Source organism: Heptranchias perlo, chromosome 29 (genome assembly GCF_035084215.1).
Source record: "Heptranchias perlo isolate sHepPer1 chromosome 29, sHepPer1.hap1, whole genome shotgun sequence".
Lineage (NCBI taxonomy): Eukaryota > Metazoa > Chordata > Chondrichthyes > Hexanchiformes > Hexanchidae > Heptranchias > Heptranchias perlo.
Window position 1 is genome coordinate 6,188,660 of NC_090353.1, and position 16,883 is coordinate 6,205,542.

General features: G+C 42.6%; 1 protein-coding gene across 1 annotated transcript in view; it reads left to right on the plus strand.

Annotated features, from left to right (window-relative positions):
- The first annotated feature begins 482 nt into the window (after window positions 1-482).
- Window positions 483-16,883, plus strand: part of calr3a (calreticulin 3a) — a 32,276-nt gene continuing 15,875 nt past the window's right edge. The window contains exons 1-5 of the mRNA XM_067968038.1: window positions 483-699; window positions 8,644-8,745; window positions 13,828-14,031; window positions 14,737-14,831; window positions 15,990-16,199. Coding sequence (XP_067824139.1) covers window positions 609-699; window positions 8,644-8,745; window positions 13,828-14,031; window positions 14,737-14,831; window positions 15,990-16,199 — 702 coding nt within the window. The 5' untranslated portion in view covers window positions 483-608. The remainder of the gene's footprint in view (window positions 700-8,643; window positions 8,746-13,827; window positions 14,032-14,736; window positions 14,832-15,989; window positions 16,200-16,883) is intronic.

A 16,883-nucleotide genomic window follows, 5' to 3' on the forward strand; every position in this document is an offset into this window, starting at 1 on the left:
TTGGAAACATGGGAATTCAATGAGTTTGAACCTGCATCCCATTGCTCTATGCAGGACAGTCTACTCTAAATTCAAAACATCTGATAATTCAACTTTAAGCACTAAATTTCTACGTAATACATTGCTCATATCAAATTATCTGATAATTCAATTTTTTTTAGCACTAACACTACTCCGAATTAGTAGAAATAGAAGCTCCCAATGTACTTCTGCCACTTTGACAATTATACCTTTTTTCCATTTTAATTTTTTTTTTGCGTTGGTCTGGATTGCCTATTAATATATTCCCAAATTAATTTATTGGATTTGACAATTCTGCCGCGCAGAAAGACAGAAGTATAGAAATGCATTGTTAGAGTGAGAGGGGACGGTACAGCCTGGGATCATCCAGGAACTGGAAAGAGACGGAAAAACGTGTTTGGAGCTGATTTGCGGGGCGGCTGCTGACTGCAGCCAATGGTTTGAAGCCGTGTGGAGAGAAGGGGCTGATCTGGACTGTCCGAGCTGGGAGTCATCGCTTTTGCTGCTATCTCCGCCGCCGACTTGCTACTGGTGTGTGTTGTCCCCCCGGATTGCTCGATCACATATCCACCGCCGGTCTGCTACAAATGGAGACGCTGCTGCCGCTCTTGCTGCTCTGCTTTGTGGCCGGCATCGCCCAGCCTGCCGTCTACTTCACCGAGCAGTTCGCAGACGGAGGTGAGATTGATAAACCGAGACCTGTTGCCACCTTCATAGGGTTTACAAAACGGCGACTTATCTGACTAACTAGCTACTTAACTAGCGGTCTGCAATGAGTTTTCTGCAACTAATTTAACCACCACTCCTTAACTAATATAAATTGCTCTCGATACTGAAATCTCCTTAACGAGCTCTTTCCCGCTAAATCAACTGCTTTAAGCTCTCATTAACCTAGTCAATTCTTAACTAGCCATTTGTCGCTATTATTGATTGATTCTGCGGATGGGGGAAATTATTGTTAATTCGGTTTTTTTACGTTTAGCTTTCTTTTCTAAATTGGGCGGTTTCCTGAATCTCATCGGGCACTGAAATGTCTTTCAGGGGCATTTAACTCCTCCACTGTTTCATGAGGTGATATCAAGGTTTCTTCAGGAATGTTCGCGATCAGTAAAGCAGCCCACGTTATCACCCCACCGGCTTGTCCCGTTTTGGGCTTGGCAAAATAGGGCCAGCTTGATGGCTGTTATCCGACTGACCCTCCCCCTGGGGAAGTGCTACGATGACTTGTGAATCTGGGGGAGGGGTACAAAAGGAAATACTCATGAAGAGCTCCAAGGGGACTGCTTTGGAGTGATTTGATTTTTGGCGGGGGGGGGGCAGATGTTTTGTTGGTGTCTTTTACAGCTGAGTAAAGGACTCCCTCCTCTCTCAACACAGCCTCTGATTCTACAGTAGAGTATACTCATCAAAAAGACTTGCATTTATGTAACCTTAGTTTGCCCAAACTGCTTTACCGCCAATTAATTACTTTTGAAGTGCAGTCACTGTTGTAGTTTGCACAAACATGTGACAATGACCAAGTCACATTGGCTACCTACAGGACGAAAACAAGATCATAAGGATGCTTGAGGAAAGTCATTTTGTCAATCTTAATTCATTTATTCAGAAAAAACTTACAGCCGCCACCACCCCCTACTGCATCAGGTTTTGTTTCTTAACAAGGTTTTAGCCTCCACTGCTCTAGTTGGGAGTACATTCCATGCCTTGATCACTTTTTTTCTGGGAAGAAAAGTTTCTGTTTTCAGTCCTAAATTTACCTTTTAACAATGTACCTGTGCTCCACTCTCACAATTTAATTTAGAGTAGTATTCCAGATTTAATTTTCCATTCCCTTAACTATTTTATACTCTATAAGTTCACCTCTTCGATCTCTCCTACCCAGAATGAAAAGCACAAGTTTCTCCAATCTTTCCTTATGCATCAGACGCCTGACACTAGCATCAGCTTCGTGGCACTTGAATGTTCCTCAGCAACTGGCACCAGATGCAGTACTCAAGCTGTGTTCCGATCAGAGTACAGTACAGTCTGATCCTGTGATTTGTATTCTACTGTTTTGATTATGTAGTTCAACATTCTGTTTCCATCTCATTTATATTTTGCCACAGCATCTCCAGCAATGGCTTCACTTGCTGCCTCTGTACCGTTACCTCTGGAGTCCCCCATTCTTGGCCCTTCCTCTTCCTGGTCTACATGCTATCCCTTAGCGACATCATCAGAAGACATGGAATCAGATTCTACATGTACGCTGACAACAATTAGCACTACCTCGCCGCCGCCACCTCCTCCCTCAACCTCTGTACTGCCTCTGTTGTCAAACCACATGTTCGACATTTGGTCCTGGATGAGCCACAGTTTCCTCCAGTTAAACACTGGAAGCCGTTGTCTTCAGCCCCCACCACAAACTTCATAACGTCGCCATTGATTTCATTCCCATCCCCATCCACCGTCTCAGTTTGAAATCAACTGTATCCAACATCAACGTCCCATTTGACCTTCTTCAAAAAGAGGGCCTACTTCCACCTCCATAACATTACGTGTCTTCACCCTGCCTCTGCCCATTTGCTGCTGAAACCCTCACCCATGCCTTTGTCACCTCTAGACTCTACTATTCCAATGCTCTCTTGGCCGGTCTCCCATCTTCCACCATCCATTAACATCAGCTCATCAAATACTCTACCCTATCTCACACCAAGTCCTGCTCACCCATTGCCCCTACATTGGCTCCCAGTCCCCCCCAATGCCTCACATTTAAAATTCTAATCGTTGTGTTTAAGTCCATTCCTTCCTTTTAAAACTTTCACTCCTCCTTTGACCCTCCTTAAAACCAAGCTTTTGGGCACCCATCCCAATATCTCCTTTTCTGTCTGATTACACTTCTGTGAAGCGACGTCGGGCATTTTTCTATGTTAAAAGGCGCTATATAAATGGAAGCTGTCACCGTGGTTTTTTTGGAGGGATGGCATTTTGCTCATGTTTTCTGTTGTGAATGCTTTGAGGCAGTAATCATTTAGAATATTTACTAGTTCACGCTCATTCTCAGTTTCAAGCTCGTTTGCATCTTTTAATGTTTTCACCTTCGCTGATGGCCCTTTTGTTATTGTAGTATTGAAGACTTGTATTTTACTGTTTGCTTTGCTTCTGCAGCTATGCTTTTTTCCTAATGTCTCTTTTACCCTCTGATCAACGGTTTAACATCTTTCTGCATGCTCCTATATTTGTTTCAGTGAACTACTATTTCGTGCGAGATTTCCTTTTTATTTCACTTTTAATTTGTTGATCCATTTAGTGCCACGCTTGTTTCATCTGAGCTTACTGATTTTGGTTATGTCTTTGTCCTGCATGCTCAGCATTATTCATTTAAAGGTTTTCCATGTAACCTCTACTGAAATGTTGCTATTTCATCAAACATAGAAATAGCAAAGTACAAGGTTACACAGACCAGGATCCACTTGATATGGTCACCCTGGTATCTACGTGTCACATTGTCAGGACATTACAAAGTCCAGATAGTTTGTGAACTGAAAGTTGGTGTTTAAACATAGCGGGGGTTTGGAAAATCCTGCAGTGTTTTAGCTGGCAATCTCCAAAAATGGAAACATGGAATGTAATTTCAGTGAAGTTGTTCCTCTTTGAATTCTATTACCTCAACCATCTCCCAGAATTCAAACAAATGACATGCACTTATAAACAGGCACAGTGGTAAAGACAACCACAGTCCATAACCACAGAAGGAATTTAAAAAAAAACAAATAAAATTGATTGGTATGAACTGGTCATTTTCACCACAGTAAAACCATCTTGGACAGAGGTGTTCATACTTAACAAACACACAAAGATAGGTAGGAGGGAGTGAATTACCAAATTAAAGGTTGTAATGTAACTAACTGTTGTTTGATATGAATAAACCACAATATGACAGAAAAGCCTGAGCAGGTAATGAACATGCTAACTTATTTTTCAACGGTATTTTTAGACCTGGCCCTATTTTGAGTCTGGCCAAGAAGGCAGTTGGCACACCAAATCCTAGCTCTCCATTAGTGCAGCTCTGAAGTTAGTCATTAGGAGCCTTAAAGTGGCTTTAGGTGTCTACCCCCTTTTTTCTGTCCACCTTGTGGAGAATTGCCAGACTTCTGTTCATTGCCTCCGCACAACACCATGCCTCAGATCAGAAATTCCACGTGCGAGTGAGAGCAGGAGTGAAGTAGTCCTCATCTCTTGATGTTGGGTCTCCGGCTTGATGTGCTGCTACGAATTTAGTGAAAAAGTTACAGGATGAGGTCAAAGTTTACCCAGGGCTGGGGGAGGAGCAGAGTATTCTGCTATTGTGAAGAGGACGTAAGGAGTCTGCAAAGGGATATAGATAGGTTAAGTGAGTGGGCAAAAATTTGGCAGATGGAGTATAATGTGGGAAAATGTGAACTTGTCCACTTTGGTAGGAGGAATAGAAAAGCAGTATATTATTTAAATGAATAGAGATTACAGAACTCAGGTACAGAGGGATCTGGGTGTCCTAGTACATGAATCACAAAAAGTTAGTATGCAGGTACAGCAAGTGATTAATTAGGAAGGCAGATGGAATGTTGTCATTTATTGCAAGGGGAATGGAATATAAAAGTAGAGATGTTTTGCTACAGTTGTACAGGGCATTGGTGAGACCACATCTAGAATACTGTGTGCAGTTTTGGTCGTCTTATTTAAGAAAAGACATAATTGCTTTGGAGGCGGTTCAGAGAAGGTTCACTCGACTGATTCCTGGGATGAGGGGGTTATCTTATGAGGAAAGGTTGGACAAGTTGGGCCTGTATATACTGGAGTTTAGAAGAATGGGAGGTGATCTTATTGAAACATATAAGATCCTGAGGGGACTAGAAGGGGTAGATGCTGAGAGGATGTCTCCTTTTGTGGGAGAGACTAGAACTAGGGGCCACAGTTTAAAAATAAAGGGTCTCCCATTTAAGATGGAGATGAGGAGAAATTTTTTTCTCTGAGGGTCCCTTGCAGGGTCATTGAAGGCTGAGTTAGATAGATTCCTGATTAACAAGGGCGTCAAAGGTTATAGTAGGTAGACGGGAAAGTAGAGTTGAGGTCACAATCAGATCAGCCATGATCTTATCAAATGGCAGAGCAGGCTCGAGGGGCTGAATGGCATACTCCTCTTAATTCGTATGTTCGTATGTACTGCACTACCTCAACACGCATTGGACAAAATACCATCAAATTTGTCATTCTCAAGCTGTCTCGATGGCTTATTGGGAAAATGTACCACACGATGTGGTACTGAGCTATACAGACTAGGAAGTTTCCAGGTTCAATCTATTGCCTGTCCTTTTAACTGATCTCAGCCAGAGCAGCAGTGGGAGCCCACCTACTGGGCTCAGGAGGAAATAAAAGTCAACCACAGCCTGGACCATTATCTCGTGACTCCAGTGGCTATATTATGTGTGCGTGCATTTGATTATAATGGTCTTTGGAAGGTAAGCAAGAGGTTTCCCTCTAATTTGCTGTCATTTCCCTTCATCTCCCTTAAATATGGTGACTCACTCATATGGTATGGTTATACTGGCGCCCTGTAGTACCTCACTGAGATGATTCTTATGTATGAGTGTCGGAAATTATTTGACTGCGAAGGGCATCAGAGCAGAGCCTAATCCTGTCTTTGCCCAGTGCGCATTTCCAGTAGAGGTTACCGAGTGGGAATCCTGGCTGATTTATTTTTTGCTCCTCCCGACACACCACCTGTGATCAGCCAACTCAACCTAGACCATGGGACCTGGCGAGGTGCAGGTATAAAAAAATACATCCAGTTCTTGCTGTATCTTGGTTGTAGTATAGTTTGCTTCTAGTCAGTTCTGGGTTTGGGAGGTGAACTCGTCAGCATGACCATGAAGGGAGGTGATTAAAATGCTTTGAGACAATGAGTGCTAGGCCTGCTGTGCTTAGTAGCCTCCCTGGAACATTGTAGCTGGGATCAGCAACTCATTGTGGGGAGAATCTCCTAAAAATTTATTAAAGGTAAGAAGCAAAGGGTAATGGCTGGGTGTTTTTGTGATTGGAAGGCTGTTTCCAGTGGGGTCCTGCAGGGCTCAGTACTAGGTCCCTTGCTTTTTGTGGCATCTATCAATGATTTAGACTTAAATGTGGGAGGCATGATTAAGAGGTTTGCAGATGATACAAAAATTGGCCGTGTGGAGGAAAGCTGTAGACTGCAGGAAGGTATCAATGGACTGGTCAAGTGGGCAGAAAAGTGGCAAATGGAATTCAATCTAGAGAAGTGTGAGGTAATGTGTTTGGAGAGGGCAAACAAGGGAATACACAATAAATGGGAGGATACTGAGAGGTGTAGAGGAACAAAGGGACCTTGGAGTCCATGTCCACAGATCCCTGAAGGTAGCAGGACAGGTAGATAAGGTGGTTAAGAAGGCATATGGGATACTTTCCTTTATTAGCCGAGGCATAGAATATAAGAGCAGGGAGGTTATGCTAGAACTGTATAAAACATTGGTTAGACCACAGCTTGAGTACTGCTTACAGTTCTGGTCACCACATTACAGGAAAAATGTGATTGCACTAGAGAGGACACAGGAGATTTATGAGAAAGTTGCCAGGACTGGAGTGGGATTAGGCTGGCTAGCTCTTTTTCGGCCGGCACAGACACAATGGGCCGAATGGCTGCCTCCTGTGCTGTAAATTTCTATGAAGAGATAAATAGTTCACTAGTGAAAGGTTCACCTGTGAACTTCCAATTCTACCTGTGTTAGCTCGGCTAGCAGTACAACTTCACAAACCTAGTTGTGTGCCTTTTTTATAGAGGAGTGGAATCAGTGGGCACTTTTCCAAATTTGTGACAATTCTGTATTTGAAACCCTAGCCAACAGTTATGAAAGGAGCTGTGTGTTTAAAAAGAAAAGCTCTGGAGAAATTAATTTATTTTTATTAGAGCTGAAGTACATGAATAAAAGAAATTCAGTAATACAACATCAAAAGGGCAATGAACAGCAAAGGTGTGTTCTTGATACTTCATTTGAGTTGAAAGCACTGTGTGTCCAATTGCTTCCCCACCTCTCCAACCTCATCTTTCCCCCCCTGCCTTCAGGTTTCTGGTATAGTGAGGTATTTACAGGTGTCACTGTACCTGCCTAGGATACGGCACAGACGCCAGTGGGAGTGGCTGAGCTGACAGACTACTCAAAATTTTAAAAAATCATTTTATTAAAATTGAATAATCAATATACTCGGGGAATAATTTTTTATTTTTTGATAGACATTGTGGCTCCTTTTAAGTGCAGGATGATTATTGGGAAATTAATCATTTCCCACATCCGCATCATGCGTTATCCTAAATAATCCCAGGTTACTTGTCTTCTGGATCTTGGGCACCTCCGAATTCCTGGCATTACTGTAGCCAGATAGCTTGAATACCAGCTTGGAACAATCTCTTATTTCCATTTTCCTGTTATCAGGTTTCTTTTAGTGAGACTGAAGAGTGGGCCAGCTCTGCTGTAGTTGGCTACGTTTTGTACTGGATTGCGATTGTCCAAAAGCCTTTAAATTGGGTTAATTAACAGTGATCAGCATATTCCCTCTATCTAGACTGGATTTGAACCCAAGTACTGTTTTTCAATGAGCCTCACAACCCAGTCTGTTGAAATCCTTTCTCTAGATATGTAACTAGGCTGTATCCAAAGCACAGAGAGGTCCTACGTTTGATTCTCAGCCTGTTCTGAGCTAGCTAATCTTGGGTGAGCAGCACTTCTGGGCTAAGGAGGGAGGGGGGTGGTATTACTAAGGATTCCTATTCCTAATTGCTGTGCTGTGACTTGCTAGTAAATGACTGCCGACATTAGGTGAGGATAGGGTCAGACTCAGCTGTGATCCCTCCGTGGTCAAACATCCCGCCAGCATTGTCAAGTGGCCTAAGCTGTTATGTGGAGAATAGATACTTGGGTGAACTGCTGGCTTCCATGGAAACGTATCCAATCAAGACTTGCGCTTTCAGGGGAGGTGGAAAGAAAATTGGGTTTTAAGCACTAAACAAAACTGAGGGGTAAAAGTGCATTGACTCCTCTCAATTTTATTCTGTAAATGTTATAGTCAGTAATCTCTGAAATTCTCAATACAGGTAAAAGATCCCACAGCACTATTCAAAGAGCAGGGTAGTTCTCCCCGGTGTCCTGGCCAGTATTTTCCCTCAACCAACATCACTTAAAAACAGACTGTCGGGTCATTATCTCATTGCTGCTTGTGGGACCTTGCTGTGTGCAAATTGGTTGCCACATTTCCTACATTACAAGTGACTACATTTCAAAAGTACTTCATTTGCTGTAAAGCACTTTGGGACGTCCTGAGGCTGTGAATGGCGCTGTAGAAATGCAAGTCTTTTTCTCTTTTTTTCGCCTCCTCTTTCTCCCCTTCTCTATTTTCTCCTTTTCTTCATCGCCTCACCTTTTTTGTCACCTCATTTTTGCCTCCTCCTGTTTCCCTGAGTTTACTGGTTGGCTGATTTTTGAATGGATGGGATTGATCTGAATTAGTTAGATCAGTGGAAAGATCAGTGGAAAGGACAGCAGCAGGTGAGCTAAATAAGTTATTGACAGATTTTCCCCCCTCTTGTTCTGATTTCAGATGCCTGGGAGAGCCGATGGATTGAATCCAAACATAAATCGGACTACGGCAAATTCAAACTGACCGCTGGAAAATTTTACGGGGATCTGGAAAAAGACAAAGGTAGGTTAGCATTTGTTCAAATGTAAGGCGTCGCACAACACCAGGTTATAGTCCAACAGCTTTATTTGAAATCACAAGCTTTCGGAGCTTTGCTCCTTCGTCAGGTGCTTCAGGCAAGAGACTAGTCTTCATGATTAAGCCTAGACACAGAAAATCAGACAATCATAATTGGGGTCATCGCAGCGAAGTCTGGTCCAGTTCTCGCCAATAAGTTTCAGCACCATTGCTGCCAAACCTTGGAAATTCTCAGTTTGTATGACTACGTTTCACATACTAACTGGGCCATTGTTAGCGTTCCAGTTTCCTTTGCTCCTCACTGTGCTCTGTAGATGAGAAGAGTAGGCTGGTACCTTGCTCCCCAGGCCTCTGTCAATGCCACTTTGTAAAATGCTGATAAATGACAGTGCTCTGGGTCTATTCCCCTCCTTCCTTCTAGAGAAGGGCCTTTCTTGTGCTCTGTGCATCTCCTTGATGCCTTGGTTGAGATCAGGAACTAGCTGAGTGAGGAATCATGCATATGGCCCAGCCAGTTTCTTGTAACGGCTTTGGTTCATAAAGACTGATAGAAGGCATTAAGATTCTGATTTCTTATGTTTTATTTAAGTTATTTCTAATTGTACACCTGTTTGTACATAGGTTTGATTCTTACACTGTCCTGTGATACTCCAATAACAGACTGCTTTGATTTTTGCCTGCTTTATCTACTGATCAGTGAATTTCATAGAGGCAAGGCCTTGGCACAGTCAGTGACGCATGCAACCTCAGAACAGGAAGTTATTCGAGGAACTGGGAACTAATTAGAGTGTACATTTGCATTTTTCACTCCTATAAATGGGTTGGACACCTGAAATACAATTTCATGTTCTTAAACAGATGTCTCCAGCTACCTTGTCCTTGATAGTTCTGAGCTTTGAAATTCAAAGCATTGGCACTGTGCTTGCACGGCAGAACGACTTGCATGTCAGCGTATTATAATGGATTATGGGGTACTGATATAAACATCCTTGTAATCCAGGCTTGTTTATAACCTGAAAGAAATAAACTCTACTGAATTTCTCTTGTCTCTTGTTGCCTATTTTCAGAATCATGGATTAAAGGTGACTTAGGGACACGTATTTTATATTGAACCTTATACTATCTGAGGTTGCACTCAGTGACATCACAATTTTTATGAAGGCAGCACTACCCACTCATGTCATCCAAAGGGCATCCTGTACAACGCATCTGCTTTCAGGCTGTCTCCATCCAGTGACTCACCAAGTTTATTCAGTGTGTAGCTGAGCTGTACAGACCAGAAAGATCCCAGGTCCAATCCTCAGTTTGCGTTGAATTAACTGACCTCGGCCAAAGTGGCAGTAAAAGAACTACAGTTGGCCTCACTACCACTGGGTTAGGGAGGAGGAAAGTTAACTAGGGTTCCCACTCCTGATTGCTAGCCTGTGTCTCCTGTTGGAAATGTAGAAATATGGATGTCAGGTGGTGATAGGATTGGGGTTGGCTGTCATTTTCTTCCTACTGAAAGTTGCCTTTCATCTTCAGAGTTTACAACTGTCAGGTTCTCTGTGGCTGACTTCACGCTGTTGGTAAGACGACGTTAAGACAGGCATGCATTTGACCTGTGTCTAGTGGAATTATATTCACGTGTGTGCCATTAACACATCTGATACGGGTTTCTGTTGATGGACATCTTCTTAAAGTCTTGTGTGAATGAAATTGGTTGGTTGTTTGTGGACTGAGCCAGACCTTCACAGGTACAGAGTGGATACACATGAATATGAGCAGAGCTTCCCTGTTCACTTGTATAGGTCTCACCAAGGCTGCCTAAACCCACGGCACATCATTGCATGTGCCTAGCCTGTATTCCTGCTGTGCTCAGCCCATATTGATCACCTCAACCAGATGAACTGAAAGGACAAGTAGGGCTGTAGAAAGGATTTTAAACCAATAAAGTTGGGGGGGGGGGGGGTTCAGACAGAAACAAAAGCTAAATTAGTCTGAAGACTAAAATAAGGAATGAGAGCGAAGTCCAGGTCATCAATAGAGTTAAAGGTAATATTAAAAATTTCAGGTTCAGAAAAAAAGATAGCAAATAATAACAAAATAACTGATCAAGATACAATAGAAGTGATTTTTAAAAACAACAAGGAATGTGATAAGTTTAAAAACATCAGGGCATAAAGGCAGGACAGGGTCTATTGCCAAATTAAAAGTTCTATGCACTAATGCACGTGGCCTAAGAAATAAAATAAGTGAATTAGATGTGCAAATTCAGCTAAAGGGGTATGACGTAGTGGCCATCACTGAGACCTGGCTACAAACAGGGCATGACTGGGAGATAAATATTCCAAGTTGTAAGGTCTTTAGAAAGGACAGGGAAATTGAAAACTGAGGGGTAGCAATATTGATAAGGGACACTATATACAACATTAGAAAGGGGATATCAGTAAGGGTGAACAGGCAATAGAAATGCTATGTGTAGAATTGAGGAATAGAAAAGGATGCAAGACATTGGGAGTTGTTTATAGACTTCCAGATATCAGTGATAAAGTAGCAGGATACATAAATGCGGAAATCAGAGAAGCTTGTTGCAAAAGCAGTAGTTATAACGGGAGACTTTAATTTTCACACAGACTGGGGTCGAGTCAGCTTGAGTCCTAAAGGCAGTGAATTTCTTGAGTTTCGATTTAATAATGAGTAATGAGTCTGAAATAGTCAATAATCTAACGGTAAGGGAACACCAAGCTAACAGTGACCATAATATGATAGAATTTGATACTAGGTTTGAGAGGGAGAGGGTGAGTCACGAACCACGGTTTTAAATTTAGGCAAAGCTGACTTTGGAGGGATGAGGCAGGAATTGACCACAATAGACTCGGCAGAACTACGGGATAAAACTACAGGAGGTGTTCAAAAAGTATTTGGTAGAATACAAGACCTGTACATACCCCTAAAGTGCAAGAGCTCTACTTGTGTAATTAAACAACCTTGGTCAACAAGGGAAGCGAGAGGTGGTATAAAACTAAAAGGAAGGGTTATATGAAGGCAAAGAACAGTAGAGATCCCGCAGGCTCGGAAAGATATAAAGAACAGCAAAAGGATACAAAGAAAGTGGTAAGAGCCTCAAAAAGGGAATATGAGAAAAAGCTTAAGGGATATCAAGGACAACACTAAAGGTTCTTACAAATATATTAAGAGAAAGAGGGTGGCTAAAAGTAACGTGGGCCCTTTATAGGCAGAGAAGAGAATATTGTAAATGGAAGCCAGGAAATGGCAGACTTACTAAATAGCTACTTTGTTTCGGTCTTCAGAGTAGAGGATGAGGATAAAATACCAAAGGTACAAGGAAAACTTTTTTAAAAATCAAGGGGAGGAACTAACTAGATTCAATATAAGTAAAAATGCGGTGATGGAGAAACTAATGTTGTTAAAGATAGACAAATCTAAAGGACCCGATGGTTTCCACCCCAGGGTATTAAAAGAAGTAGGTGGGGAAATTGTTGATGTGTGTCATGATCTACCAAAACACTCTTGATTCAGAAATTGCCACCTTGGATTGGAAAACTGCCAATTTCACTCCACTATTTAAGAAGGGTGAGAGAGAGAAACTAGGAAATTATAGGCCTATTGGTCTAAAGTCAGTTCTGGGGCAGTTACTAGAATCTGTTATTAGGGACAGAGTAACTGAGCATTTGGACAAATATATGAGCTGATCAGAGAGAGCCAGCATTGATTTGGAAAGGGTAAGTCATGACTAACGAACCTAGTTGAATTTTTTTGAGGAGGTGACTAACATGGTAGATAAGGGAGTGTCTATGGATGTTATTTATATGGATTTCCAGAAGGCCTTCGACAAGGTTCCATATAAGAGACTTAACAAAAATGAGAGTGCATGGAATTGGAGTTAACCTATTGGCTTGGATAGGGAATTGGTTAGGAGGTAGGAAGCAGAGAGTAGGGATAATGGGTATGACTCAAATTGGCAGGATGTGACTAGTGGTGTCCCCCAGGGATCTGTACTGGGGCCTCAGCTTTTCACTATATTTATAAATGACTTGGATGAAAGAATAGAGAGCCGTATACCTAAGTTTGCTGGGAGCAGAAAGTTGCAAAGGAACATTGGTAGATTGAGTGAGTGGGCAAAACTGTGGCAGATAAAGTTCAGCGTGGGGAAGTGTGAGGTCATCTACTTAAGACCTAAGAGAAATAGATGAGAGTATTTTCTAAATGGTGAGAAGCTGGGTACTGTGGAAGAGCAGAGAGATTTAGGAGTCCAAGTACAGAAGTCACTAAAAGCTAGTGGATAGGTACAAAAAATAATTAAAATGGTTAATGGAATGTTGGCCTTTATTTCGAGGGCTAGAATACAAATGGGTGGAAGTTATGTTACAGTTGTACAGAGCTCTGATAAGACCCCATCTGAAGTACTGCATTCAGTTCTGGGCACCACACCTCAGGAAGGATAAATTGGCCTTGGAGGGGGTGCAGTGCAGATTCACCAGAATGATACCGGGGCTAAAAGGATTAAATTATGAGGACAGGTTGCACAGACTAGGCTTGTACTCCCTTAAATATAGAAGATTAAGGGGTGATCTACTTAAAGTGTTTCAGTTGATTAAAGGATTTGATAGGGTAGATAGAGAGAAACTATTTTCACTGGTGGGAGAGTCCAGAACGAGGGGCATAACCTTAAAACTAGAGCTAGGCTGCTTAGGGGCGATGTCAGGAAGCACGTCTTCACACAAAGGGTAGTGGAAATCTGGAACTCTCTTTCCCCAAAAAACTGTTGAGGCTGGGCGTCAATTGAAAATTTCAAAACTGAGATTGATAGATTTTTGTTAGGCAAGGGTATTAAGGGTTACGGAACCAAGAGGGGTAAATAGAATTGAGATACAGATCAGCCATGATATAATTGAATGGCAGAACAGGCTTGAGGGGCTGAATGTTACTGCTTGTACTGGTACCCACCCCATATTGATAACCCGTTCATGTTACTGGTGCCTAACCCATGTTCATGCCATTCTACAATAAGCTATTCTGTGAACTGTAACTATGAAATTTATAAAACTTTTCAATCCTTTCCAGGCATTCAGACCAGCCAAGATGCTAAGTTTTATGCCCTGTCGGCAAGATTTGATCAATTCAGCAGCGAGGGGAAAAGCCTGGTGATTCAGTTCACTGTGAAACACGAGCAGAAGATTGACTGCGGTGGCGGTTATATCAAACTCTTCCCAGCAGACCTGGATCAGGAGGCCACTCATGGAGAATCTGAATATTATCTCATGTTTGGTGAGTTCACTGAGCCTGGCTAGCAATGTCAAAGCGCTTCATGAGGAAGTTATGACAGACTATGAACTGATTCCACTGACACATATAAGTTAGAAATGAAAGCAGCTTCCAGATTATAATTGAGTTGGGTGGTTGGCCAGAGACGTGTGGTATCAGGTAAGCTCTCCCAGTGTGTCACAACGTTTTGGTTTAAGTGTGGTCTAGTCAGTGGGCCATTACTGCGCTTTATCACAGTTCATTTGGAAACCAAAGATTCAACAGATTCAGCGTGATCTCTTACTCAGTGTTTATGCAACGTTCTCAAGTAGTTTAATAACTGAGCATTCTGTGTGTGGAACTGATTTAGGCACACATAACATGCCCTATGCCACACTACATTGTGTACTGGGCACACGGTGTTCTGTGCGTCACACTATATAGTGTATTGGGCACATGGTGCCATACTGTGAGAAAGAACTTGCATTTATATAGCACTTTATCATATTCTCATGGTGTCCCAAAGTACTTTGCATCCAGTAAATTACTTTTGAAGTGTAGTCATTTTGGTATGTAGGCATATTTACACACAGCAAGGTCCCACAAACAACAAATTTCCATTTCTCTTTACAAATGCTGCCAGATCTGCTGCATTTGCAGTTTCCTTCTTAATCAAGAATCAAATTGAACCTGAATTGAAAATGTATTTCTGTTTTCATGGTGTCCTAGGTCCTGATATTTGTGGATACTCAACAAAGAAAGTACACGTAATTTTCAACTACAAAGGCAAAAACCATCTAATCAAGAAGGACATCAAATGCAAGGCGGGTATTAACAACAACTTTCATTTATATAGCACTTTTTAATGCAGAAAAACGTCCCACGGCACTTCACCGAGGCATAAGGAAAATGGACGCTGAGCCAAAGGAAGAGAGATTAGGAGGGGTGGCTGAACAATTGGTCGAAGAAGTGGGTTTTAGGAAGGGCCTTAAAGGAGAGGGAGATGAAGGGAATTCGAGAGGGTGAGACCTACGAGGCTGAAGGCATGGCCGCAGATGAGAAGTGAAATGCTTGAGGCTGGGGTCGGAGGAATGGACAGTATGCAGGATTGTAGGACTACAAATATTATTGAGTGTTAGTAAATGGGATTCAAGTCGGGGACCACAGAGATTTTGAAGAATTAACAAAGGGAGGTTGCAGGCCTTGGCAGAGCAGCACAGTGAGTTGGTGCTTTTGTATTTTGTCACAGATGATCAGATACAGGTTCATGTTCTTGATTCTTCCACACGCTGGGTTTCTGCTCTGATCTGATATGTGCAGGTGGTGGAGGGGAGGGAGGCAGCAACAGACGAAGATGTCTTACTGTGGGAGAAAACAGAGGGAGAATCCCCATCACATTTGTTCTTGTGTCACTTGTTAGTGGCCAGCTTGGGAGCAATATTGATGGAGGCCAGGTTGCCCACTGGGGAACTTGGCTGAGGAACAATATGTGAACTGGGAAACCCAAGAGTGAGAAATTATAAGAGGGTTTCAAATAGGCAGCAAGTGCAACGGAATGGGAATGGATCCCAGTTTTATTTGATGTGCATTGAACAGGCAGACGGCAAATGAAGGAAGGCATGGGGGAAGGACAAGTGGAAGGGAGTGCCATGCCTAAGTGGTCCCATACTGCAAACAGCAAGTTTATTGAAGGGCTTCATTTTTAAGACCAAATGTATTTTTCCTCCTGTTTCTCTGTGGTCTTCCAACAGCAATTTTGCCTACAATTCTTTGCACCTTTTCTCCCTTTCTTACCAGGACACACCTGGCTTCTGCTTGAGACTTCCCTGTGGGGGAGAGGGGTTGTAAGTACACACTTATAGCCCACCTCACTCTGGCGCAGCAATACTTTGTGATTGACCATTGGGTTTCAAATTGATCTGCCTGAGCCCACACAAGTGGGATTGTACTGCTCTAAACACCGTATTTATTGTTCTTTGCAGGATGATGAGTTGACCCACCTCTACACACTGGTTGTCAAACCAGATCAGACATATGAAGTTAAGATTGACAACGCGAAAGTGGAATCGGGTAGCCTGGAGGATGACTGGGACTTCCTGCCATCGAAGATGATCAAGGATCCTGAGGCGAAGAAGCCAGAGGACTGGGATGACCGAGAGACCATTGATGATGATAAGGATGTCAAGCCAGAGGTGAGATCTGAGAACCATGACGAGTACATGCCTCTGTCTTCCTGCAATTGCTGGGCACACACCCTTTATTGATCCCATGGGTGCCAAGTGCATACATGCTGCTGATGCGGAGTAGCGTTTCACAATTGTTACAGCAAATTTTTTAATTGTGACATAATCTGCCACAGCAACTTTCTGCCATCACTCATGTTGGCAAAGACGTTGAGAGGGGAGATGGAAAGTTGAGTTATTTGGGGCCAATGCAGTGTGCCTCCTGGCAGAATTAAGAGCAGCGTAGATGGTTATTGTAAAACTGCATAGAATCATTGAAATTTACAGCACAGAAGGAGGCCATTTGGCACATCGTGTCTGCCGGCCAAAAAAGAGCTATCCAGCCTAATCCCACTTTCCAGTTAAAATTCTCCAGTCCTGGCAACATCCTCGTAAATCTCCTGTACCCCCTCTAGTGCAATCACATCTTTCCTGTAATGTGGTGACCAGAACTGTATGCAGTACTCAAGCTGTGGCCTAACTAGTATTTTATACAGTTCAAGCATAAACTCCCCGTTCAAATATTCTGTGCCTCAGCTAATAAAGGCAAGTATTCTGTATGCCCTATTCACCACCTTATCTACCTGTCTTGCTACCTTCAGGGATCTGTGGACATGCACTCCAAGGTCCCTCTCTTCCTCTACACCTCTCAGT